General features: G+C 42.6%; 1 protein-coding gene and 7 non-coding genes across 8 annotated transcripts; all 8 read right to left on the reverse strand.

Moving 5' to 3' along the window:
* Positions 1 to 354: 354 nt before the first annotated feature.
* On the reverse strand, positions 355 to 17428 carry LOC149272714 (ribosome quality control complex subunit NEMF-like). Its single transcript, XM_089506786.1, has 33 exons — positions 17370 to 17428; positions 17172 to 17240; positions 15141 to 15243; positions 14927 to 15052; positions 14512 to 14660; positions 14117 to 14184; positions 13949 to 14035; positions 13670 to 13743; positions 12968 to 13038; positions 12775 to 12850; positions 12543 to 12605; positions 12192 to 12269; positions 11789 to 11997; positions 11346 to 11525; positions 11144 to 11207; positions 10747 to 10835; positions 10028 to 10131; positions 9713 to 9775; positions 8398 to 8510; positions 8199 to 8256; positions 7826 to 7884; positions 6643 to 6763; positions 6223 to 6481; positions 5842 to 5887; positions 5693 to 5745; positions 5358 to 5505; positions 4255 to 4332; positions 3902 to 4096; positions 3543 to 3575; positions 1753 to 1859; positions 1204 to 1247; positions 521 to 600; positions 355 to 432 (listed from the first exon to the last, which is right to left on the reverse strand). Exons 1-33 carry the CDS (start codon positions 17426 to 17428, stop codon positions 355 to 357), a joined length of 3204 nt encoding a protein of 1067 aa, XP_089362912.1.
* LOC149272715 (U2 spliceosomal RNA) lies at positions 16639 to 16820 on the reverse strand. The gene has a single exon (XR_016279545.1). It is a non-coding gene; the product is annotated as a U2 spliceosomal RNA (small nuclear RNA).
* Positions 17429 to 17944: 516 nt separating the features above from the next.
* On the reverse strand, positions 17945 to 18243 carry LOC149272716 (signal recognition particle RNA). Its single transcript, XR_016279557.1, has one exon.
* A 3512-nt stretch (positions 18244 to 21755) lies between these two features.
* Positions 21756 to 22040, reverse strand: LOC149272717 (signal recognition particle RNA). The gene has a single exon (XR_016279575.1).
* A 729-nt stretch (positions 22041 to 22769) lies between these two features.
* Positions 22770 to 23068, reverse strand: LOC149272718 (signal recognition particle RNA). The gene has a single exon (XR_016279552.1).
* Positions 23069 to 23847: 779 nt separating this feature from the next.
* Positions 23848 to 24146, reverse strand: LOC149272719 (signal recognition particle RNA). The gene has a single exon (XR_016279551.1).
* A 728-nt stretch (positions 24147 to 24874) lies between these two features.
* Positions 24875 to 25173, reverse strand: LOC149272720 (signal recognition particle RNA). The gene has a single exon (XR_016279559.1).
* A 779-nt stretch (positions 25174 to 25952) lies between these two features.
* Positions 25953 to 26251, reverse strand: LOC149272721 (signal recognition particle RNA). The gene has a single exon (XR_016279572.1).
* Between the last annotated feature and the right edge of the window lie 147 nt (positions 26252 to 26398).

Raw genomic sequence — 26398 nt, forward strand, 5'->3', positions numbered from 1 at the left:
AAGAAAAAACGTATACCTATTCCCTTTAGATATTTATTTTGTTTCATCCCATTACATTTTCTATGTGATGAAGAAAACAAACGAACATTGGGCCGCCATACTGCTGGAGGCAGGTGGCAGACACCAGGCATTGGCAGAACTATTATTTCGAACTATTTCGCAGTTACCGAGTCATTGTTACAGCTCTCGTCCGTTCTTCCAGTACCTGAGATTCGGGTCTATTTATTGCTTACCCCTCTGACAATGAAAAGAGTTTTACCGTGTGCCACATTCACATCTGCGTTACAACAGTCCTCTTGGCCATTAATTCACGGTGACAATCCTCAGCTCACAAACTGCGCAGATCCGTGCTTCTCATTTCTTTTTCATCGCGAGCAGGTTTGGCGCAGACACTTTGACTTTCCCAGGCATGTTCCTCGACAGGTCCGTATCCTACGTACAAAACACAGAATGAGCGTTAAGGGATTTTGGCAGATAACTGCGACTTCTCATTTCCAGGTGCTGTCATGACGGCGTTTACCTTGACACTCCGCAATAAGTCTTTCTCCCTCGCGGTGGAGTCTTTTGAATGCATGAAGCTGTTCAGAGCCGTTTTAGCAGCTGTTGCAAATAAGAAAACATTAAAGGGACACAACCTTTAACGTGTTTTTGCATGTAAATGCTGATCAGCCTTTTAAAAACTACACCAATTGATCATGTATTATCTCCTGCTAAAGATACAGCTTTGTCTTTCAGATATATTAAAACTCGCGGCAAAGACTAAGCTGAGGCACATGCAGAACATGTCCTGTATAGGAATGTCCCTAATGACATTGTGATGACCCACACATTCAGATAAGACAATGAAACATTATTCACCTGACGTCCTTTATAAGCTCTATTTTTTAACGTTTACTGGCACACACACATATATCTAATATCAGAGCAGTGGCCACATATTAACCCACTAACAGGTTAATGCAGCAGTGTTTTTTTTTTTTAAGGTAGGCTAAGGGGCCAAAAAAAAGCTCGTTGTACCTTTCCGACAAAGTGGTGGGTATACGGATTGGCAGCGCCATGTATACAATATAATAAGTAGACGCAGCATTTAAAGCAGGTCCTGATCATAATGTGCACTAACACGGCTCAATGTGACACTTCTTTGTGCATGATCAGTTTAACACAATATATAGGTGGTCTGTACAGGTTTTTCACAGAATATACCTTTTCCCTTCTTATTAGTTCCTGGGGTTAACTTTACTTTATACCTAAGATTAAGAACATAAAGATTATCATAAATCAGAAAATACAATAATGTACAAAGAAAAATAATTTCTCGTTTTAAAGGGCACATCTGCTAGAAGATATACAAGTTATGTGTAATTAACAGAAACGTAAAAATAAAATCTGAATTCAGATGAATTCCTTGCTGACAAAAGGGCATAGATCGAGGAGGATCAAGCCCACAGCTTTAACTTCTCATAACCTTTACCACAAATGGGTTATGTAGCAGAGTTAGGGTGTAAATTACTCAAAACATTTTGGTGTTTGGTACTACAATTCCCATTATGCCTAAGAAACTCAAACGCTGAACACTTATCAGGAGGAGCAGCAGGGATATTGCCGATACTGCGGTGTGTCTTCCTGAATGTGTCCAGTGATGAGTTGGAGATTACTTTGGTGTGTTCATACACTCGCGCATGTATAGGACTGTTATATATTCTGTTAGAATACTCCTAGTGAAAAGGAAGGGCTGAGAATCACGCCACGCACTTATAACTGGTCATTGCTGTGTACGGCGCGCAGACGGGAACCGCAAAAAGCAGCACGTCCTCGGCATGTGGCTGCCCGGTCAACGAATCCAGCAAGTTTTCGGCTTCCTGAAAGAAGCAAGGAGGTAAATACACGTATTTCAAAGAAAAAATAAAGAAAGTGACAAATATATTTAATTTACTGGAAATGTGCTGAATTGAGTTAACGGCTCACATGCATTACCTTACACGTGCACACTCTTGGTTGCTTGAAAACTTCAAGGAAAGCGGGTTTATGTAAGGTTTAACTTTTGGGGCAAAAGGTAATGCCTTATAAACTGGAGCCAATGTTATTAAGAGCGGGTTTGCATCAGTATACATCACAAAGAACCAAAGAATTTCTCCTGCAATAAGGGCTCATTATAACGCGCAGTAACATCCGTGAGACTGATGCATTGTCTGCTCAGCCATTCCTACAAGAGGAGCTCTCTGGGATAGTATAGTGTGAAGCAGAACAAAAAAACAGAAAATAACCCAAAACATATGGTTCTGGGCATTGGTTGCAGGCCCGGACTGGGACAAAAATTAGGCCCGGGCATTTAAGCCAGAGCAGCCCATTTTTATTTATTTATTTATTGTTAAAGCCCATCCTTCATGTACCCTCTTTGCATTTACTCATTCAAATCATCAACACATTCATTAATGCAGTCTCACAAATCATTCAAGCAATTCATCCACACATGAATTCGTTAATTGTCATACGCATTCGCACAATTCATCCACACATTTATTAATTCATTCATTCTCATACGCATTCACACTACCCCTTCTCCCCATCTTATCTGCCCCTTCTCTGTTACCCCTTTTCACTATGTACCCCCTTCCCCACTTCTCAATATGTACCCCTCTCCCCATTTCTCACCCTCCTCTGCCCCTTCTCACTGCACCCCCCTCCCTCACCCTACTTACCTTGTTGCTGGAGCAAGCAACAACTGCGACCGGGCCCGCGGCAGGGCCGGATTGACTTAGGGGTTGATGGAGCTGCAGCTCCAGGCCCCTACCTTAAAATAGGCACAGTCAGGACTGGGCCTATGCGGCCTCTACGGCCGCATTAATGCAGGGCCCCTTAAGCCCGCCGCAACTGAGACCGGGTCCGCCACTCTAAGGGGCCGGGAAGCCCCCACCAGGGCCGGCCTTAGGGGTCTGCGGCCGCACAGGGCTTAAATTAAAACATCGGGGGATTTTTTTTAACTTTATTTAACATCCTCCATGTTAAATAAAGTTAACAAAAACTTTATTTAACATGGAGGATGTTAAGTAAAAAAAAAAAAACCCCCGATGTTTTAATTTAAAACCTGCGCGGCCGCACACCCGTAAGGCCGGCCCTGGTGGGGGCTTCCCGACCCCTTAGAGTGGCGGACCCGGTCGCAGTTACGGCGGGCTTAAGGGGCAGGTGCCCCTTATGCCCTGCGCTAATGCGGCTGTAGAGGCCGCATAGGCCCAGTCAGTCCGGTCCTGACTGGGCCTATTTTAAGGTAGGAGGCTGGAGCTGCAGCTCCATTAGCCCCTAAGTCAATCTGGCCCTGCCGCGGCAAATGCCCGGTGTGCCCAATGGCCAGTCTGGGCCTGGTTGGTTGTACATTATGTCGCAGGGGAATCACAAAATAAATGGTATGGTCCGAATTATGACCTAAATCAAGTAAATCTCAGGCTTTTGCCTTTTGTATAGATATCCGTCCTCACTGCATTCCATGAGACATTTTAAGATAACAATTGAAAAAGGACTAAGTTTGGAAAAGGACTAAGACATACCTCTGATGCTTGTGGGTCCTGCTCCTGATCATCCTGTATAGAAAGTAGCAATAATATAATCAGTGTGTAAACCCAGAATACAAGAAAAAGGAAAGAAAATAACACAAAAAGCCAAAGTGAGAAGTGGCATTACAGTAAGCGAGGCATTTGAGATTTATTGTGTGTTAGTACATTGTATAACCTTCTTTGCCCCACAAACGTACTTTTCTTTTTTTTATTGAATATATAATGCAATTTACAGAAAGTGTGCTGTAACAGCTGTCAAACCTACAAACCAAAAGGAGAGCCGAAGTATGTAAACATAAGAATTTAAAAAATAAACATGTGGTTTACCCGGTTTTCGCAGCAGCATCTCCTACCTTTTCATCCTGTTGATCTTCTAAAGTCATCTCTTGAATATCTTGGGTTACAAAGACATCCACAGGACTCTCCTTCTTATTAACGTTTCCTTTGCCACCCGCCTTTGCTTTCTGGGGCTGCTTTTTTACAGTTTCTTCCTTAATTTTACCCTTCTTCCCCTTTTTTCCTTTGTCTTCCTTGTTTGATCCTGCAGACTAAAGAAACAGAAAATTAATTACTTGTCACTATAGTGACTAGTAATATTCAACGATAATTTACAACCAAACAATAATATATATATATATATTATATATATATATATATATATATATCTTATATACTAAAAAGGTATAGGCAAGACTTCACATCTTACGCCCAATAGTTGCATTATTAGCTCTCGATCCTCCTCGTCCTGGTCTTTATACTTCTCTTTCATTTTCTTCATTTTACTCTGAAAATACATGCAAAGAAATATTTTCAAGGAGAAGTTATGAAAATTCCTCCAGCTAAAAACACAATCCTGCCTCTTTACCAGCAACCCCATGAAAATACCTTCAATTGCCTTTTTTTTTAATATTCTGCACGATATTGTTTACAATACATTTTTTAACAACTTAATGACAAAGCCCATACATGTACGGGCTCAAAATGCGCTACGTGCCGTGTCGGCGTGATTGGCGGAGGCTGAGGGGAAGTGATGTTTAATTTCATGATGTCACTTCCCCCAGCGCGCTGGAGTCTGGCAGAATCCGCAGACCGGCCGGCCTGGGCAAGCTCGCTGCCTGTGGACTCAGAGGAAAAAGCCTTATGTCCCAACTCCTGCCTGCACTGACAAAAGTAAACTAAGGTAGGTGCACATTATGTTTCTGTGACAGGAAATATTGGGGGGAAGGTAGGTGCACATTATGTTTCTGTGACAGGAAATATTGGGGGGGGGTAGGTGCACATTATGTTTCTGTGACAGGAAATATTGGGGGGGAGGTAGGTGCACATTATGTTTCTGTGACAGGAAATATTGGGGGGGAGGTAGGTGCACATTATGTTTCTGTGACAGGAAATATTGGGGGGGAGGTAGGTGCACATTATGTTTCTGTGACAGGAAATATTGGGGGGAAGGTAGGTGCACATTATGTTTCTGTGACAGGAAATATTGGGGGGAAGGTAGGTGCACATTATGTTTCTGTGACAGGAAATATTGGGGGGGAAGGTAGGTGCACATTATGTTTCTGTGACAGGAAATATTGGGGGGGAGGTAGGTGCACATTATGTTTCTGTGATGTAAGGCATATATAATTAATTATGCAAATTAGGTGGCAACCCTACCCAGAGGGAGAAAAAAAAAAAAAAAAAAAAAAAAGACTTTATAGAACAAAAATGGTGACATTACTGCATGAGCATTTACCTAATATTTAGGTTAAAAATATCTTCATGGAATTAACAGATAAAAGCCCAAATCCAGAGGCTGAGAAATGGTACCTTTTGGCCTCGTTTCATTGGCTGCTGCCCAGCGACACCTTGTGGTGCATTCTGGGTAACTCCCTTTTCAGGTTTCTCCTCTTTCCTCTTCTCCTCCAATGGTTCGTTTTCATCTGGGTCATTAGGCTTATTCTTTTTCTTCATGTTCCTGCAGGTCAGAAGGTATGAAACACCTGATTTCATGCATTGATCAGTGAACTGCTTTACCTTTCAAAGAGTAAGAAATGAGGTGGCCGCAGCCCCCCATGACGCTGAGTCTAGGGCTTACAATCTTTGCTGTAAAGGTTTTAATGGTGAAAAAATTATCTTTCACATAAAATAAAGCCGTTTCTTACCGTCGCTCTTTAGCAGACATATGTTTCCAACCAGCTGACTTGTCATTTTGCTGCTGCCAGAATATAAAATATTATTCAACAATAATAATAATAACAATAACAAAAAAAGAGAGTTATATTAACGCGATTCAAAAATAAGGAGGTCTTACCGCAGCTGATTCAGCAGGTTCTGGAGCAACTACTTTATTCAATACTCTGTGGAAAGGAGGTAAACGTTTTAATTTTATATTGAAATTATTCTCACACGAATGTAGTGGTTCCACAAACAAGTGTAACGTAACTATCCCAATGATGCCAGATGTTAAACTGTAATTCCTATCATCTGCAACTAGCCACAGCTGGGCTTTGGGTGGGATTAACATGAATCAACACCATTACTATCACAATGTAAACATGTTAAAAATATCCAGTATCCAATATCCAGTTAATGTTTTTGCCGATATCCAGTTAATTAAGGCCTCGTTGTGGATACCACTAGCCACTCCACCCCTGTGACTTTTGACAGGGCCTTAAGCACCTAATGATTCTACCTCTTTGCCTGGAGATGAGATAAGTCTATACTAGTGTCGGGGTAGCTGAGCCCTGTAGCGTCGTTTTCTGTAGAATGAGAACTCTCTTCATCGCTTTCTTCATCCGACCCCGTTGCTTCTCTGACCTCTGCCAGATCTTCAAGTTCATTGACGGATTGGGTTAGCTGCTCAGTATCTGACTTCAAGTTAGTCCTGTCGGTTGTGTCTGCGGTATCCTGTTTGTTTTCATCGTCAGAGCTGCTGCCGTCACTCTCTTCCTCTAAGACGTTAAAACAAACATAAAAAACAAATCACATGCCCGCTAACAAACAGCGCATACAACTCAAGCCTCCATCACAATATATTTTTTTTTCATTTAAAATATTAAAAAAGATTCATCTCCATTTCAATAATTTTCATTTCAGGGGTTGCAGTTTTTACCCAAAGGCTCATTTTCTTCAGCTGCCAGTTCAGAGTTACTGGTCGTCACACTTTCCAGATCCTCGTCCTGAACTTTAACCCTGCGTTCTCCTTTATGACGCCAAACACAAGCCTCGTCCACCTACAAGAAAAGGAATTCACAGCAATTTGAGTCTGCAAACTAAATTCATTTATTTAACCCGCAGCTCGCGTGGCTTCACAAATTACTTTCAGTTTACCAAAGTGAAGAGGAGATCTGTGTATCCCCACGGAAAAGCTAGCATTACCTAATAATTTCCAAACACGCGGTCCTCTTGATTCTCCAACCCCATCCTTACAGATGCTGCCCGAACCAACCAGCAACATTCAGCAATTTTACAATAGGAAGGGATAACTCAATGGGGAGGAATAATTGTGCAGATCCTTGGAAGAGGCAGTTAAGATGGCTGTTCCTATAGCATATATGAAGTATTTATACTTCATTTATTGGGTATATTCATGGCTGACATCTGTAGAATGTAGGATTTGAGAAAAGTGACATATAAAGTTATTTTCTACTGTATATTGTACTTTAGACAAAACTAAACAGGACTTCAATTAACCAAACTGTTCTCTTTTTGCATCAGAGCACAGGCAGATGAAGAGCCCATTCTCCAGAGGAAGCTTTGAGCCTGCGCACATTTCTCGCTCCTTGAGTGGGATCAAATGATGTCATCAACTCTACTACTGCCACAATGGGTGAGATGCGTTTGACAGGGTAAGCAATTTCCCCGTTGCCCCCTATATCCACCCATGACTTAGACGGGAAGGTTTCTAAGTTTCTAATGTGTTGCTGCTTGGTCAGAACTCCTAAAGCAGCTCCCCACTCGCTCAGAATACATTGCCTTATTGTATCCAAACACTGTAATGCCAGCTGGATCCCTATTTTAGGAAAAGTTTTGGGACTGCTTTTCCATCCGTTACATGCTAATAAAACAAATGGGAGTTTAAAGCTAGACCTAAAAAGCTTTGTGGGGCTTCCTCTTTAGAAGGCAATTCTAACCCAAAAAAGGTATCTGCAGCGATTAGCCCATACAGTGCTGCCCTCTGCTGGTCAGGTGAGGCATCGCTACCATCATACGGACAGGCTGGCCAACGCTTGAGAAGTGACATGCCCCTTACGAGTATATTAACATACACAGAAATCAGAAGTAAACATACCAACCTTAAACAAAAATCCGAAACCCATCATCAGGTATGAGGGAGGCAGGAAGTTTTTTTTGCCTGAAAAATATTGTCAAAAAATTACTTTTTAGCAGACAGGATTACAATAATTTGCAAATTTGCTCATAAGTTATTTTTCCCATTTTTGTGTACTAGTTTGGAGTATTTTCTTTAAAGGCCACAAATTCTGTGGAACCACACCAATATACAGAAAACACTATGTTCTTCAGAAAAACAGTAAAAAATTTTATAACATGGACGAATTTGGTTGTTCACACGCAGGAAATTTGCTGGTTTCTGTTGTCACAGAATGCTTTTCTTGTAATTTTACACAGCCCCATAAAGCATGAGATATGACGTATGCATCTCCCTACCTCTAATCATAAAGCTTCCCGTAGTCAGATACTCTCCAGTTGGAGCCGTCTTTGAAACCTGAATGAAATAATGATTAAAAAAATGTTAACTGTGATTTTGGAAAAATTTGGTGGCCGCTACTCTTTAGAAGCACCCTTAACTTACACCTTAAAACGCTATTCTTTTAGACGTTAGAAAGAAGAATTGCAGGAACATTACCTGGTTATGATGGACCCACCAGGCACTGGTGATCACGCGTGCGTCCCAGGCTGCGCTATAACAAACCGCCATTGTGCCAGCTTCTGTTAGTGTGCGCGGTGGCACGGTCTCCCCTGAGACACAGATATAGAGAGGTTAATATTCAAACGCACGTTTTAATGACTTGTCACCAAAGCGGATACGTGAGAAAAGAAGTTACAAAACACCTAAAAAGAAAAGCTGCTTAATCAATGCCCAAAGTCCCTGTACCAATGCCGAGCTAAAACCTGCAGTTCCCGGTACCGCCGCCGAGTTATACTCTGCGTTCTCCCGTATCTCTGCTCATCTATAATCTGCAATCGCTTTTACCACCGTCGAGATAAACTCTGCAGTCTTCTGTAACCCTGCTAAGCTATACCCTGGAGTCCCCTGTACCACGATCAAGCTATACCCTGCAGTCCCCTAAACCGGTATCAAGCTATACCCTGCAGTCCCCTATACCACGATCAAGCTATACCCTGCAGTCCCCTATACCACGATCAAGCTATACCCTGCAGTCCCCTATACCACGATCAAGCTATACACTGCAGTCCCTTATACCACTATCAAGATATACTCTGCAGTCCCCTATACCACAATCAAGCTATACCCTGCAGTCCCCTATACCACAATCAAGCTATACCCTGCAGTCCCCTATACCACAAATCAAGCTATACCCTGCAGTCCCCTATACCACAATCAAGCTATACCCTGCAGTCCCCTATACCACAATCAAGCTATACCCTGCAGTCCCCTATACCACAAATCAAGCTATACCCTGCAGTCCCCTATACCACAATCAAGCTATACCCTGCAGTCCCCTATACCACAATCAAGCTATACACTGCAGTCCCCTATACCACAATCAAGCTATACCCTGCAGTCCCCTAAACCGCTATCAAGCTATACCCTGCAGTCCCCTAAACCGCTATCAAGCTATACCCTGCAGTCCCCTATACCGCTATCAAGCTATACCCTGCAGTCCCCTATACCATTATCAAGATATACCCTGCAGTCCCCTATACCATGATCAAGCTATACCCTGCAGTCCCCTATACCACTTTCGACCTATACCCTGCAGCACTCTGTACCACCAGGCTTGTACCCAGCAGTCCATTGAGTTATACCACGTATTCCCCTATAACATCTCTGACCAACACTCAGCAGACCTCTGTACTACTTCTGAGCTGTAATCTGCAGTAAGATGTACAAACTATGTTTTTTTTATTTTTATCCTAATGTAATTTAATAAAACTTTGCAAGGGTCTATTTATCTGTCAGGCAGCAGCACTTTTACCTGTAGGATTCTTGATGACACAGCTGGTAGCCCCATGTAGATCTGCATGCACATATATATCACCTACAAAGAAAAAACACCACGCTTTGCGTAAATTCAATACTTAAAAAGACACCGTTTTACTTAGAGGAAACATTACTTGCCCGTCTATCATGTTATAGAAATCTTGGCCGATCTGTGTTTTTTGTTTTACATCAGTGCCCACTTTTGAGTCACATGATATTCCCTAGAAAGGGGGGGGGGTTCAATTTCACATTTACAGAATTATCTGTATCATTTATTGTTAAATGGCATTGCTATCGGCTTGATACTAACCAGGGTTTAGGTAACGCTTCACAATCATCTCATTCTGCTGCTGGTCTCTCCCTGCGATCACCAGATAGTTCTCTGAGCTAATGAACCACAAGAACTTCTCAAACCTGAAGTAAAATACAGAGTCAGGCATTTCAAGGTGACTTCAAAAGAAGGGAATTCGGAGGTCTACCAGACTTCAACCATTGAATATGGCCAAGGGGGTACGGTTAGGTGCGGCTTTACTAGGGCTTTATGTGACCTGATGATTAATATGTTTAGAAATTGAAGAATGTATTTCTGCTGTTTCTATATGCATTGCTGAGGCTTTCATACACTCATTCTCAAATAATTCCTTCTAAGCTCAAAGAAAATGAGTGCATCAGTGGTGGAAAGAGGGACAGGATGATGTAGAGACTCTCCATCTTAAAGAGGGACACTTGGGAGGTGTGTGCCATTTCAGATTCTATAAAAAGTGACCTACAGACTGTAGCTTTATTTAGTGATATCCAATTTTACTTTAAACAATGGACTGTAATACTCTCCTATTCAGTGCAAGACAAGTAGGTTATATGCTCGGCCATCTGTGAAAACAGCTCTTGCTTGCTACAAGAAGCTCGGTCCTTTTTTTAGTTAATGATTTTTTTTTTTGCAAATATGCTGATTTACCCCTCTTTAGCACAATAAAGAGGGACATTTGCCCCCCCATTGTTAGGCTATTCAAGCGTGAAAACACTTCTCACCAGTACACCTTCCTGGCCTTTTGAATGGTGCTGACTGTCTGGACTTCCTTCAGTGTTTGCTTTGTCTTCTTCTCTGCGGATTTGAATGCCTACCCAGTAGGCAAAAGGAAAAAAAATGCACATGAAAAATGGTATAGTCCTAAATTATCTCTGCAGATATTAGAGAACATACAACGCTTATAACACATCCAGACTGTGCGGGGTCAGATGTAAGACAAAATCCAAAGAGTTCACTTTTTGCACCTCCTTTCATCTTTCTTCCCACCACATGCTCTATCCAGTCTAGTCTTTATTATGAGATAAAGCTTTTTCCTAAACCAGGTGTTTTGAAATATCTCAGGGGTCAGGATATATTTGGAAGGTGGTGGCTATGCCAAAAATTTTACTTTGGATTTACCTTTTCTGCAGCTTCTACAGTCTTCTGTGTTTTCTTTGCCGCGTGTCTCTTGTGATCATAATACCTGCAATTTAAAATTAAAAATATATAAATATTTATATATTTTTGGGTCTCTCTTTTCCCCTCTCTGTTTCTGCACAATTCTCTCGCTCCCTGAATCACGTATGGCCCTCTTCTTATGCGACCACCTCCTTTCACTCACTTTTTGGCATTGGCGTAAGCAGATAAGCTGAGGTCCACATCCACCAGCATTGGCTTGTTCTTCTGAGCTTTCTTAGGCTGTTGCTTATTTTTTGCTTTTTTCTTCTTCCCTTTTGGTTCTTCTGCTTCTTCCATCTGTTCTTCATCATCATCCTCTTCTTCAGACAATGTGTAAGGGTTTCTTAAAAAAACAGAATTGGTTATAGGGATAGTTTACCTACTTTTTCCAAATAAAACATTAGCATTCCTTCAAATAGACAAGGCACTTTGTGAAGTTTTGTGCATAATGTCACAGAACAAGTACGCTGTCTTAAGAAAGAAATGTCTAAAGTTGTGCAAATTAGAATTTTCCAAGAAGGAAAGTCTAACCACCTTTCTAAAATCATTCATGGTGAGAAAGTGTTGGACCAAAGCCACCCCTTCTTAATGAATTGACAGACTCACTTCAGCAACATGGTGATATGGTTCATCTCCAGCTTAAGTTCTTTGATGGCAAGAGCAACGGGGTCACCCTGAATTTGAGCCTCTTTCACAATGGTTCCAATCTCTTTCCAGTCGATCTGATTAGCAAGGGCACTGCGCACCACCTGGATTGCACGGTCTACTATGTCCAAGTTTATTTCAATCAGCTCTCCTTTGGTTTTGTCGATTTCCTAAAGTGGAATGTTTTTTTTAGATTTTTATAGAATTCTGGAGGCAAACGAATAGCAGGTACATCGTTCTCGCCAACTCTCCGGGTGCCGGGAGGACCTGAATCATTGCGTCTTTGGAACAGAATGACACAGAACACAGAAAACAGCCCCACTGGCCACACAGGTGTAGTTAGCCAAGACCGGGTCAAACATACCTGTGAATACTGCAGAGATTCCAGTCTATGCACATGGTCTTTACGGACATTCTCCAACTTCTTCAAGGCTTGTTTTTCCTGAAAGTAAAAACTAAATGAATAAACAAAACAAATAAAAATAACATTTTTGCAAGATACACAAAATAACAAGTCACTATTTATAACAAAATCAAATCCTTGACAAAACCCACTAGCTAAGCCATTATTAATAGAAAAATCTTGCATCATAAAGTGGAACTATACAAAAAAACAAACTCATGACAAAATCTTTACGCTGCAAAACAAATTAAAAAGTACTTAATATATAGATATCCAAAAGCCACACACAGCATTATTGGTCATTCACCCTACCTGATGAAGGGCTTTTAAATCAATCTTTTGACCTTCCAGCTTGGAATAAAATTCATCAACAGCCTTAAATGAAAAGAAAGAACATGTCACTAATTACGTAAGAATGTTTTACTTGAATGAGAAGGTGAACGTCACTATATGGGATTTATTGACCAAATTAGTTACTACTTTGTAGAAATCTCTAAATTGCATGCTATAACATAGTGAGAAATGAAATAACACACAAACAAACCTTATCAAACGAATCAAGTTCCATGTACTGACTGCTGCGATGTTGTGCAAATAGGAAAGGATGGAATTCCTCATTTCTGAAACACAGAAGAAGGTTCCTAGTTAGCAGAAGGCGTATCCGGTGCGAAGCTGGTGACCCCGAGCATACTGACACAGAGTGCATTTTGGTAGTTCTTATATACAAGATAACTTACGTGAGTATGTCTTCGGGTTCTTTATTCAATTCTAGGCTTGGTTTCTTTTCTCTTTTTTGGATTATGTAGCCCTGTGGGTAATTCACAGGTAAAAAAATTAAAATATTTATTAAATATATATATTAAAGATTTAGTACTCTTGTACACCCTAGAGAATGCTGAAGAAGCAAAGTAAAGGACAGGGAGCTCACCAGATGGCAGTAGAAAATATATGTTTATCTACGCAGAGAGCAATAAGGCATCCTAAAATTGTTCAACCGGCAGTACGAACATGTACACAGTGTGGTACCTGCCGGAGTACTCTACATACGCTAGATTTTGTATTTACATCACCTGTAAGTAGCATGTATCCAAATGGGGTGAAAAAAGCAGTGGATGTATGTATATTAAACATGTAAATTTGAAACAGAATTCTAAGTATTAAATAGAAAGCACTAGAGCTACTTTCCCTTTGGTTGGACAAAATCCTGCCTTCCAAGTGACACAAACAAAATTCTCAACAAAAGATCTTAGCAACAATATTTGAGGTATATTCTACCCTCATTATAAATTGCAGACACTAAAAAGATGCTTTTTTATGCTTTGGGCCTGCTACGTACTGGAAATGGTGTTTTATGCAGGTTTGGTGATGTTATCCTCCACTCGTATAAATTGAACGGTTAATCCAGATTTCTGGGCATAGCAGTATCGGCACACACTTACCTTCCCCTTAAAACTAAGCGTTTGATCCATGTATTCTTCTGCCTTTTTTAAAGCGTCGTGAACCTTCTCAACATCTTTAGGGGGGGAAAAAATGCAGATTTACTGCAGAATTAGAGCGAACAGTAAATGCAGAATTTATGCCTTTGTTTTTTTAATATAAAAGAAATGCACATGAATATTCTGAGCACATCAACCACCGTCTATTTAAGTGCATGGGCTAAAGGGCTGTGAAGCCCTGTGCCGGGAGCATTTGGATATCGTAACTTGACCGTTACTGACCTGAGTCCGCGGTGATCTGTTCAGCTTTCACATTGCTAGAAAGCCCCACTTCCAGTAAGCAGTGCTCAATCAGAGTCGCACCGTACGCTGGACACAAAATTGACGGCAATTAGCAGGCTTCAGATTTGTCTTTAATTGACATTCAAAAGAATAGATGTGAACTCTTACGCAGATGTGGATTGAGAACCCTCTTCACTTGGTCTCCTTTTTGAGCACTTCCTAGGATTTCTTTTAATCTACAGTTAAAAACAAAACAGTGAAAAACGTAATTACTGACACAATTTTGATTGTGCTACAACTATTATTCACTTTCCATGGCATTTTATGACATACGCTGTCTTTATACGGACTGTGCTATATTTATTATAATACCTAATCTCAAATTACAGAAGACCGTGAGGATATATATATGATATACAAGTTTTGGTACCCTGTGATACTCCAACACAGCAATTTTTAATGCAAGAAGTATACTGCTTTTTAAATGCTGAAAAAAAACCCAGCTGATATCAACTATATACATGGATTTAGTAACGCCAGCATACTAGTTAGTGTGACCGTACCGTTCCAAGGTGAGGAGGGGCTCAGCAAGTTTTGCATTATCAACAGGATAGCGTTCTCGAACAGCAAACTTCACATCGTCTGCCTCGTCCGTCCGAAACCTCAAGATGTTCAGAATGAGATATTCATGATCTGTAAGAACAATGTTGCCCTGAAACAACAGTGAAGTATCTGTAAGGCTCCGTGACGCGTCACAAATTAATCACTACAGTGTAAAAAAAGCGAACGTGTTTTAAATGGCCCAGGAGTTAACAGATCAATGCGGACGTTTCTGACTTGGCTGCTCAGAGGGCATCTTTTTCAAGTCCGCCTATGATAATAAACTCAATGTTTTTTTATTTAATTAAAAGTATTCTTAAAAGTGCTCCTACTTTGCCTGGCAAGAAACAAGCTTAAATATTGCCTATACCATCATACCCTGTCATAAAGCTCCACAATCACATGATACGCAGCGTCGTCAGAACCAAACTGGAAATCGACGATCCTGTCCACACCCAGCTGCTTAATGCTGACCAGCCTCCGGGATTTCAAATGTTTCCGGCACTGGAGGAAAGGAATGGGGGTATGTTTAGGCGTGCGGCATCCTCCTGTCCCGGGATATTTGGGATAGAAAAGGTAATCACATTGTTACCTTCATTGCAAATCCTGATGGCATCATATTCTTAGGCCACTCAAATTCGGTAGTGTGAATTCTTATACCCGATTCTATGAGGAGTACAGCCTTAAAATCTGGCCTGTTGGTGAAACAAGAGCAAACAAGTTAAAATTAATTCAGAAAACTATAAATTAAAGGATAACATTTATCAAGAATTCTAGTAAGCAGCAGTATCAGGATAACCAAATATACCGGTAATACAATACAGAGGATTCTTTCTTTTCTGTTCTTCCATTGGTACACCTGTTTTACTTTATGAAAAGGGGTAAGTACACTCTGCACATACAGGAGCCTCGGAATCCCTTGCCAGATACATGCCAAGTAGTTTTATAAAAAAGATCATTTTAAAAAAACGTGCAATCATCACACATACAATATAGATAAACTGTCATGTATCGTCATACATTAAATGATTCGTGTAAAAATGTGTGTAAAAACCAGACCACTATTTGCTGACGTGGATGTGAGACTGGATGTGCGACCCACCTAATTGTATATAGATGTACAGAATAGATGTCCAGAGCATAAGAAATACTCTCCTTGCTTAATATAAGTTTGGATTTTACAATGTAGAAGGAACCAAGGAGAACGCACATGATCATTTCATACGAATAAGTACATAAGACATACATAACAAAGTGTGTCTTTTATACAAGGAGCTATACATGCTGTTTATCTTTTTTTTGGGGGGGGGGTATAAGGGTAATCATTGACTCCTGGAGATTTTGGAACCATTACAATCATATAGTGCCGTAAACTTGACTAATATTGGACTTTTTTGAAAAAAAAATTTAAGTCCTTTTGTTTCCTGTTTATTGTTGTTAAGTTCAATATTTTGAGCATATAATTAAGTGCCAAGGTTAATTGTTATTGCATTAAATTCTAAAAACAGTTTATGGTAAAACAATACTGTCATGATATGGCTCTGCGGGGATATATATATATATATATTAAGAAGTGATTTTTTTTTTTTTTTTTTGGAAGCCCGAGGTGCGTGCTCCTTTGGTGCCGCATTCTGTGCACAAGGCAACAGAAGCCAGACTACGATACCGAGTTCCCTCACGGAGAACTCGGACAAATTCCAACCCCCCCCCCATGGGAGGGTCGGATCTTGAGTCTCACCCCGAAGAGTGAGACTCCTTGCTGGGTTTGTAGAGAGAGGAAGGGGCCAGAAGGCTCCCAATCCTCCTCCAGCAAAGTCCAGGCTTCACTGCCTCTTAAAAAGAAAACAGTGTCCAAAAACGTGGGAACAAAATCGTGTGCCAAGACTAGTGAGGGCCAAGCCGTGAATTTAAGCCGTGAAATCAAAGGGGGGCAAATTAATAGGCACTCGTGAAACGAAGTGAATTAAATAAATTAAAGAAAAATAATTTAAGGACAGACCATTGCTGGCCTGCCGGATTCAAAAATAAACTTAACCCCAGGACCAGAAGGTACCTGGGGAAAAGGTAGTGCTGATAGGCCGCCAGTGGAAACGTGGCTCACCGTGTGCAGTGGCGTGCAATACCACACACGGTGACTCCAGCATTTCTGCCAGGGCAATTCCACCTCGGGCTCCATCTGCTATCCCGAACCCTAAGGCCAGAGGATCAGCATAGTCCCCCCCTTCCCAAAGAGGAACTACACTTGATCTTAGCCAAAAGGCCGAGAAGCAATATATTAAGAAGTGATGTTTGGGGAATAATACATGCATATGGAGGGGCCAATCTGTACATTTCTAACCATTCCGTTTGTCCGGGGATCACTTTGGGTGGCCATTCTCAAAGTTACTGGGAATTTCCTCTAAGACACAAAAATAAATGAAAATAATAATAATAAATAAATAAAATATAAATGTGTAGCCTGTCACAGAAAGCATTTTATGTTTTAACTGTTCGTTGCTAACCCCTTCAGTGTTTACATGCCAAATAGTCACGGGGGGAGGGTAACTAAAGTGCACTGTACTGAAGACATTAAGCATACAATAAAACATACTTAATTACACAGAGATAACACAAAAAGCCTTACTTTTGTAGTCGAATGAGATAAGTCTTATTGTCCACATCATAGACATTGTAAACTCTCATTCCCAACAAGCTGTAAATAAGGAAAACACAGGTAATGTGACTTCATGTAGTGGAACTGGCATATGTGTGACGTTTGTTACGTAATTAAATTAAACTCAACTAATAAAATAATATTTTCCGCATATAGAATATACGTCACCTGTCATTTAATTCTGCGATGACAGCCCGGATATCTATGGTGTTGAATCTGTTCTTCATGTTGCCGTAGGAAGGAACAGCTCCTCGCACACCATCTGCAGATTATCGCACTAAGCTTCCTGGCCTTACCACATGACACGGACAGTCACATACGGCAAGCCAGAAGTGACAAACCTAGCAAAAGTGCGACACTGGAAAGAGTGACCTCTCCTGGTGAGTTAAGCAAACTACACAGCCCCGAACATTTAACAAGCTTTGTCCAGTAGGAGGCAGTCAAACAAACCAAAAATACTTGCCTTTACACATTGTTAATGGAAGTAAAATGTATTATTATATTATAAAATGTATTAAAAAAAAAAAAAAAAAAGAATTGCACTAGAATAGAAGCTTGTAGAAGATGGCAGTAATGGAAATAATTATTGTAATTATTATGCTTGTATAGCGCCATCATAGTCTGCAGCGTTGTAATAAATGATGCTAAATTAAATATAGATTTCTTTTAAATATAGATTTCTTTTAAATATGGGGCTTTTTATAGAAATTAAAAAACAAAATGAACTATTATCTATTTTTGAAAAAAGGCTATGTCTCACTGTGTTGCCCAGGCTGTTCTACACTGGCTATTCACAGGCGCGATCCCACTACTGATTGGCACGGGGGTTTTGACCTGCTCCGTTTCCGACCTGGGCCGGTTCACCCCTCCTTAGAGCAACCTGGTGATCCTGAGCTCCCCCAGGCTCACCATATTGATACCGAACTTAGTGCGGACACCCGATCGACATAGCTCAGGGTAGACCAGAACCCCTGGACTCAAGTGATCCGACAGCCTCAGCCTCCCAGTGGCAGGATTACAGGCACGCGCCACCGCACCCGGCGAGTGAAACAGACTGCACTGGGATAGTAGAGGCTGAGCTAGAAATGACGTCACATTCAGTGAATATACAGGATGCGCGCCACCGTCTGGCAGCTGCTGGTAAATCACTCATTAATTTGTAAGCATGTTCTCTTATAAGTTGTGCAAAGTGCAGTACTACTATCTACATTTATACATACACCTATACTTTTTGTAATGTTAGTTTTTATTTTTATAGTTTGTGTATAAATCTGATTTGATGGCACACTAAATATTTCATAAACCATTAATCTCCCAGCTATCTGTATCTGTGTGGCTGCAGGCTAGCAGGCAATGTGTTTATCACAGTTCTTTGTTGCTTCCTCCTGGAACCGCAAGAGTTAACCGCTTCCAGCGCTAGACAATACTAGCGAGGAAGGGATCAGGAACTGTCTCGGTATCCTCGATGGAATAGCACCAAAGCCCGCCGACGCGTAGCCGAATACGGTGCTGTAAATGTCCTGAAAAGGACAATGAGTAACCCAGCAAGCCCCTGAAGCATTAGACAAGACTAATGTCCAGAAAAGTAACACACAGTTTATTGGGAAAACACACAGGCTTATATACAGATCCAAAGGGAAAAAGGCCATAAATCACATCCCTACGTGTTCGGCCTTCGCTCCACTCTCCCGAAAGTCCCAATGACCACAAATCCACAAGAGGCTCCTTCTCCGAATCGTTCTTGATCCGTACCCCACCACCTGTGGGTTAATAGCGGGAAAAGGGTGCGCTGGCGTGGTCAATGGCGTCCGGGATATGAAGGGTTAAAGTGTGTGGGCAGGACATGTGGAACATCGAAAAGGGCAGCACGTGAGGGAGAACAAAGGCACATAAAACAATAACACACACATATACACTATTTGCGCGATTATAAGACGACCCCCCCAAATCTTAATATTAATTTAGGAAAAAAAGAAAAAGCCTGAATATAAGACGACCCAATAGGAAAAAAGTTTTACCGGTAAATGTTAATTCATTTAAACTATTTTTTTAATAAAAGCTATGATTGAGAAAAATATTTTGGTTTTATTTCCTTCTATTTTCCAACCTGCCCCCCAGTTATGCACATCTGCCCCAGAAATGCCTTATACCCCCTATATGCCACTGTGCCCCATGATATGCCTTTTAACCCTCTAAATGCCACTGTGCCCCATGATATGCCTTTTAACCCTATATGCCACTGTGCCCCATGATATGCCTTTTAACCCTATATGCCACTCTGGCACTTAGAGGGTTAAAAGGCATATTATGGGGAAGAGTGGCATATAGGGAGGTTTAAGGCATTGCAGGAGGCAGAGTGGCGTATAGAGGGTTAAAAAGGCATTTCTGGAGGCAGAGTGGCATTAAGGGGGTTAAAAGGCATTTCACAGAGCACCCTGCCTCCAGAAATGCCTTATTTAACCCCCCCCCCCCCCATCGCACTTACCGGTACTTCTGAGTCTCCTGTCATGTAGCTGGGGCAGCGTGTAGACTCACACTGCAGCCGGAAGGAGGCATGGCTAGCAGCGGGGGTTGTCTGCGTGCATCGCGCAGACATTCCCCGGCTGTCAGAGATCAGAGTTCCCCGCGCCGGTGCGGGGAACTCTGATCTTTGACAGCCGGGGAAGGTCTACGCGATGCATGCAGAAAACCCCCGCTGCTAGCCACACCTCCTTCCGGCTGCAGCGGAAGTTGTCTACGCGAATCGCGTAGACATCTACACGCTGCCCCAGCTGCACACCGGGGACTCTGAAGTACCGGTAAGTGGGGCGGGGGGGGGGGTTGAGACAGGGGGATCCAGATCCCATGCAGCTGCGGGGGATCTGGATCTTAGTCGTCTCATAGTCAGACTTTGAGGTCTGATTATAAGACAACCCCGATTATAAGACGAGGGGTATTTTTCAGAGCATTTGCTCTGAAAAAAACCTCGTCTTATAATCGAGCAAATACGGTGTATATATATATATATATATCTAAATCACAACCACTGATTATTAAACTGCACTTTTTAACCCAGGGTTGTGATAGGGACCCCTGTGTTGGGGGAGAGGTTAGAGGCGGGGTATGAGAAAGGACTGGGCAGGGTCAGAGATGTGGCAACCCGTCCACCTTACCTCAGGAGTGAACTTGCTCCATTCAACTGCTGAGCATTCTGAGGATGCTACGCAGGAGCTGACATAGAGGTCTGTGCTGCAACAATGTGGTAGGTACACAGGACGTCAGGACAGTGCCAAAAGCAGGGACAGTTGGAAGGCATGGTTATACTAACAACATTTCTCAACCACACCGACCACTCTAAACCACACTGCCGCACATTTCAATACATCTCCCCTTGGCTTCAAAAGCAACATATTCCACAGCGCCACCTTGGGCACAGTCTGCCAATGCCACCTCTGCCCCTGCAGCAACCTGGCTGTGCCACATCTGCCCCTGATGAAACCTGCCTGTGCCACCTCTAAACAGCCTGCCTATCCCATTTCTGTCCCTAAACACTTACTCAATCATTTATTCATTCACCCATTCACTCTCCCGCACCCCCTTACCTCTCTTGCAGATTTCACAGGTCCAGGGGCTGACGCGGGACTGCAGCTCAATGCTGTGGCGGGGAAAAGAGTTTCCTCACACAGTGCGTGGGCGCCAAAGCGGTGAGCTGCAGGCCCGCGTTAGGGGGCCATCGCGGCAACCCCCTGATGAGTGCCATCCGGTGCAGACTGCCCTCTCGCCCCCCCCATTTAGGTACACTACTGGTACTGCACAGTGATAGTAGAGGGCTGTTAGCTGTGACGTCACATACCAATAATAGGATGTGCGCCACCAAATGGTGGATTGTGGCATATGACTTAACTGTGGGAAAATGCTGTTAGAATTAATGAATGCGTGCTTTATATATTAATAGAATAATCCCTATAGAATGAAAAGGACTCTTATAAATTTCCGTATCATTTGTATAGTTTGTAAACATTTCATTTGATGGTGCAGTAAAATATCTCAGAAACCATCTACTCAGCTTGTGTCTGTGGTGTCTCATTTTCATATTAACCTTTTCCAGCTAAATCTGTAGTATCAAATGCTCAGTTTCTCAGTGTATTCATTGTCCCAAAGCGCTTGCCTGTGCTGTCTCTGCCCCAAACAGTGTGTATGTGCCCTCAGACAGCGTGCCTGTGCCAACTTTGCAACCAAACAGCCTGCCTGTGCCATCTTAGCCTCAAACAACATGTCTGTGCCATCCTTGCAAACCAAGAGCTTGTCAGTTCCCGCAAACAGCCTGTCTGTGCCATCCTTGCCACCAAACAGCTTGTGTGTGCAATCTTTGTTGCTGGGGAGCTACTTGTGATCTAAACCTTGAGTTTCTTCTCTAAGATGGCAAGTCTCCCTTTTCCATTCTTAAAAAAAAAGGGATGAAGGAAGGCCTGAAAGACACAGACATTTTATACATTGAAACTAGCTGAGCATATTTGTGTTTCGGTTCAAAAATACTTTAGCGCAAATAGATTGGTTTGCTTTGGAGATGTTGTAAAAAGGATATGTCTCACTGTATCGCCCAGGCTGTTCAGAGGTGCAATCCCACTACTGATTGGCATGGGGGTTTTGGCCTGCTCTGTTTCTGACCTGGGCTGGTTCACCCCTCCTTAGAGCAACCTGGTGAGCCTGAGCTCCCCCAAGCTCATCATACTGATACCAAACTTAGTGCGGACACCCGATTGACACAGCTCAGGGTAGACCAGAACCTCTGGACTCAAGTGATCCAACAGCCTCAGCCTCCCAGTGGCAGGATTACAGGCACGCGCCACCGCACCCGGCGAGGACCAGGCCCTGCACAGTTATAGTAGAGGGCTGTTAGCTGTGACGTCACATACCAATAATAAGAATGTGCGCCACTGAGTGGTGGATTGTGGCATATGACTTAACTGCGGAAAAATGCTGTTAGAATTAGTTAATGCGTGCTTTATATATTAATAGAATAATCCCTATAGAATGAAAAGGACTCTTATAACTTGCTGTATCGTTTGTATAGTTTGTAAACATTTCATTTGATGGTGAAGTAAAAGATCTCAGAAACCATCTACTCAGCTTGTGTTTGTGGTGTCTCATTTTCATATTAACCTTTTCCAGCTAAATCTGTAGTATCAAATGCTCAGTTTCTCAGTGTATTCATTGTCCCAAAGCGCTTGCCTGTGCTGTCTCTGCCCCAAACAGTGTGTATGTGCCCTCAGACAGCGTGCCTGTGCCAACTTTGCAACCAAACAGCCTGCCTGTGCCATCTCAGCCTCAAACAGCCTGTCTGTGCCATCCTTGGCACCAAACAGCTTGTCTGTGCAATCTTTGTTGCTGGGGAGCTACTTGTGATCTAAACCTTGAGTTTCTTCTCTAAGATGGCAAGTCTCCCTTTTCCACTCTTAAAAAGAAAGGGATGAAGGAAGGCCTGAAAGACACAGACATTTTATACATTGAAACTAGCTGAACATATTTGTGTTTCGGTTCAAAAATACTTTAGCGCAAATAGATTGGTTTGCTTTGGAGATGTTGTAAAAAAGGATATGTCTCACTGTATCGCCCAGGCTGTTCTACACTGGCTACTCACAGGCGTGATCCCACTACTGATTGGCATGGGGGTTTTGACCTGCTCTGTTTCCGACCTGGGCCGGTTCACCCCTCCTTAGAGCAACCTGGTGAGCCTGAGCTCCCCCAAGCTCACCATATTGATACCGAATTTAGTGCGGACACCCGATCGACACAGCTCAGGGTAGACCAGAACCCCTGAACTCAAGTGATCCGACAGCCTCAGCCTCCCAGTGGCAGGATTACAGGTACGCGCCACCGCACCCGGCGAGGACCAGCCCCTGCACAGTTATAGTAGAGGGCTGTTAGCGGTGACGTCACATACCAATAATAAGAATGTGCGCCACTGAGTGGTGGATTGTGGCATATGACTTAACTGCGGAAAAATGCTGTTAGAATTAGTTAATGCGTGCTTTATATATTAATAGAATAATCCCTATAGAATGAAAAGGACTCTTATAAGTTGCTGTATCGTTTGTATAGTTTGTAAACATTTAATTTGATGGTGCAGTAAAATATCTCAGAAACCATCTACTCAGCTTGTGTCTGTGGTGTCTCATTTTCATATTAACCTTTTCCAGCTAAATCTGTAGTATCAAATGCTCAGTTTCTCAGTGTATTCATTGTCCCAAAGCGCTTGCCTGTGCTGTCTCTGCCCCAAACATTGTGTATGTGCCCTCAGACAGCGTGCCTGTGCCAACTTTGCAACCAAACAGCCTGCCTGTGCCATCTTAGCCTCAAACAACATGTCTCTGCCATCCTTGCAAACCAAGAGCTTGTCAGTTCCCGCAAACAGCCTGTCTGTGCCATCCTTGCCACCAAACAGCTTGTCTGTGCAATCTTTGTTGCTGGGGAGCTACTTGTGATCTAAACCTTGAGTTTCTTCTCTAAGATGGCAAGTCTCCCTTTTCCATTCTTAAAAAGAAAGGGATGAAGGAAGGCCTGAAAGACACAGACATTTTATACATTGAAACTAGCTGAACATATTTGTGTTTCGGTTCAAAAATACTTTAGTGCAAATAGATTGGTTTGCTTTGGAGATGTTGTAAAAAGGATATGTCTCACTGTATCGCCCAGGCTGTTCTACACTGGCTATTCACAGGCACGATCCCACTACTGATTGGCATGGGGGTTTTGACCTGCTCCGTTTCCGACCTGGGCCGGTTCACCCCTCCTTAGAGAAACCTGGTGAGCCTGAGCTCCCCCAAGCTCACCATATTGACACCGAACTTAGTGCGGGCACCTGATCGACATAGCTCAGGGTAGACCAAAACCCCTGGACTCAAGTGATCCGACAGCCTCAGCCTCCCAGTGGCAGGATTACAGGCACGCGCCACCGCACCCGGCGAGGACCAGGCCCTGCACAGTTATAGTAGAGGGCTGTTAGCTGTGACGTCACATACCAATAATAGGAATGTGCGCCACTGAGTGGTGGATTGTGGCATATGACTTAACTGCGGAAAAATGCTGTTAGAATTAGTTAATGCGTGCTTTATATATTAATAGAATAATCCCTATAGAATGAAAAGGACTCTTATAACTTGCCGTATCGTTTGTATAGTTTGTAAACATTTCATTTGATGGTGAAGTAAAATATCTCAGAAACCATCTACTCAGCTTGTGTTTGTGGTGTCTCATTTTCATATTAACCTTTTCCAGCTAAATCTGTAGTATCAAATGCTCAGTTTCTCAGTGTATTCATTGTCCCAAAGCGCTTGCCTGTGCTGTCTCTGCCCCAAACAGTGTGTATGTGCCCTCAGACAGCGTGCCTGTGCCAACTTTGCAACCAAACAGCCTGCCTGTGCCATCTCAGCCTCAAACAGCCTGTCTGTGCCATCCTTGCCACCAAACAGCTTGTCTGTGCAATCTTTGTTGCTGGGGAGCTACTTGTGATCTAAACCTTGAGTTTCTTCTCTAAGATGGCAAGTCTCCCTTTTCGATTCTTAAAAAGAAAGGAATGAAGGAAGGCCTGAAAGACACAGACATTTTATACATTGAAACTAGCTGAACATATTTGTGTTTCGGTTCAAAAATACTTTAGCGCAAATAGATTGGTTTGCTTTGGAGATGTTGTAAAAAGGATATGTCTCACTGTATCGCCCAGGCTGTTCTACACTGGCTATTCACAGGCACGATCCCACTACTGATTGGCATGGGGGTTTTGACCTGCTCCGTTTCCGACCTGGGCCGGTTCACCCCTCCTTAGAGCAACCTGGTGAGCCAGAGCTCCCCCAAGCTCACCATATTGATACTGAACTTAGTGCGGACACCTGATTGACACAGCTCAGGGTAGACCAGAACCCCTGGACTCAAGCGATCCAACAGCCTCAACCTCCCAGTTGCAGGATTACAGGCACACGCCACCGCACCCGGCGAGGACCAGCCCCTGCACAGTTATAGTAGAGGGCTGTTAGCTGTGACGTCACATACCAATAATAGGAATGTGCGCCACTGAGTGGTGGATTGTGGCATATGACTTAACTGCGGAAAAATGCTGTTAGAATTAGTTAATGCGTGCTTTATATATTAATAGAATAATCCCTATAGAATGAAAAGGACTCTTATAAATTGCTGTATCGTTTGTATAGTTTGTAAACATTTCATTTGATGGTGCAGTAAAATATCTCAGAAACCATCTACTCAGCTTGTGTCTGTGGTGTCTCATTTTCATATTAACCTTTTCCAGCTAAATCTGTAGTATCAAATGCTTAGTTTCTCAGTGTATTCATTGTCCCAAAGCGCTTGCCTGTGCTGTCTCTGCCCCAAACATTGTGTATGTGCCCTCAGACAGCGTGCCTGTGCCAACTTTGCAACCAAACAGCCTGCCTGTGCCATCTTAGCCTCAAACAACATGTCTCTGCCATCCTTGCAAACCAAGAGCTTGTCAGTTCCCGCAAACAGCCTGTCTGTGCCATCCTTGCCACCAAACAGCTTGTCTGTGCAATCTTTGTTGCTGGGGAGCTACTTGTGATCTAAACCTTGAGTTTCTTCTCTAAGATGGCAAGTCTCCCTTTTCCATTCTTAAAAAGAAAGGGATGAAGGAAGGCCTGAAAGACACAGACATTTTATACATTGAAACTAGCTGAACATATTTGTGTTTCGGTTCAAAAATACTTTAGTGCAAATAGATTGGTTTGCTTTGGAGATGTTGTAAAAATGATATGTCTCACTGTATCGCCCAGGCTGTTCTACACTGGCTGTTCAGAGGTGCAATCCCACTACTGATTGGCATGAGGGTTTTGGCCTGCTCTGTTTCTGACCTGGGCTGGTTCACCCCTCCTTAGAGCAACCTGGTGAGCCTGAGCTCCCCCAAGCTCACCATACTGATACCAAACTTAGTGCGGACACCCGATTGACACAGCTCAGGGTAGACCAGAACCTCTGGACTCAAGTGATCCGACAGCCTCAGCCTCCCAGTGGCAGGATTACAGGCACGCGCCACCGCACCCGGCGACGACCAGGCCCTGCACAGTTATAGTAGAGGACATTTCATTTGATGGTGAAGTAAAATATCTCAGAAACCATCTACTCAGCTTGTGTCTGTGGTGTCTCATTTTCATATTAACCTTTTCCAGCTAAATCTGTAGTATCAAATGCTC

This window comes from Sceloporus occidentalis, unplaced genomic scaffold (genome assembly GCF_023333645.1).
Source record: "Sceloporus occidentalis isolate IW3139 unplaced genomic scaffold, rSceOcc1.0.p SCAF_422, whole genome shotgun sequence".
NCBI classification, from domain to species: domain Eukaryota; kingdom Metazoa; phylum Chordata; class Lepidosauria; order Squamata; family Phrynosomatidae; genus Sceloporus; species Sceloporus occidentalis.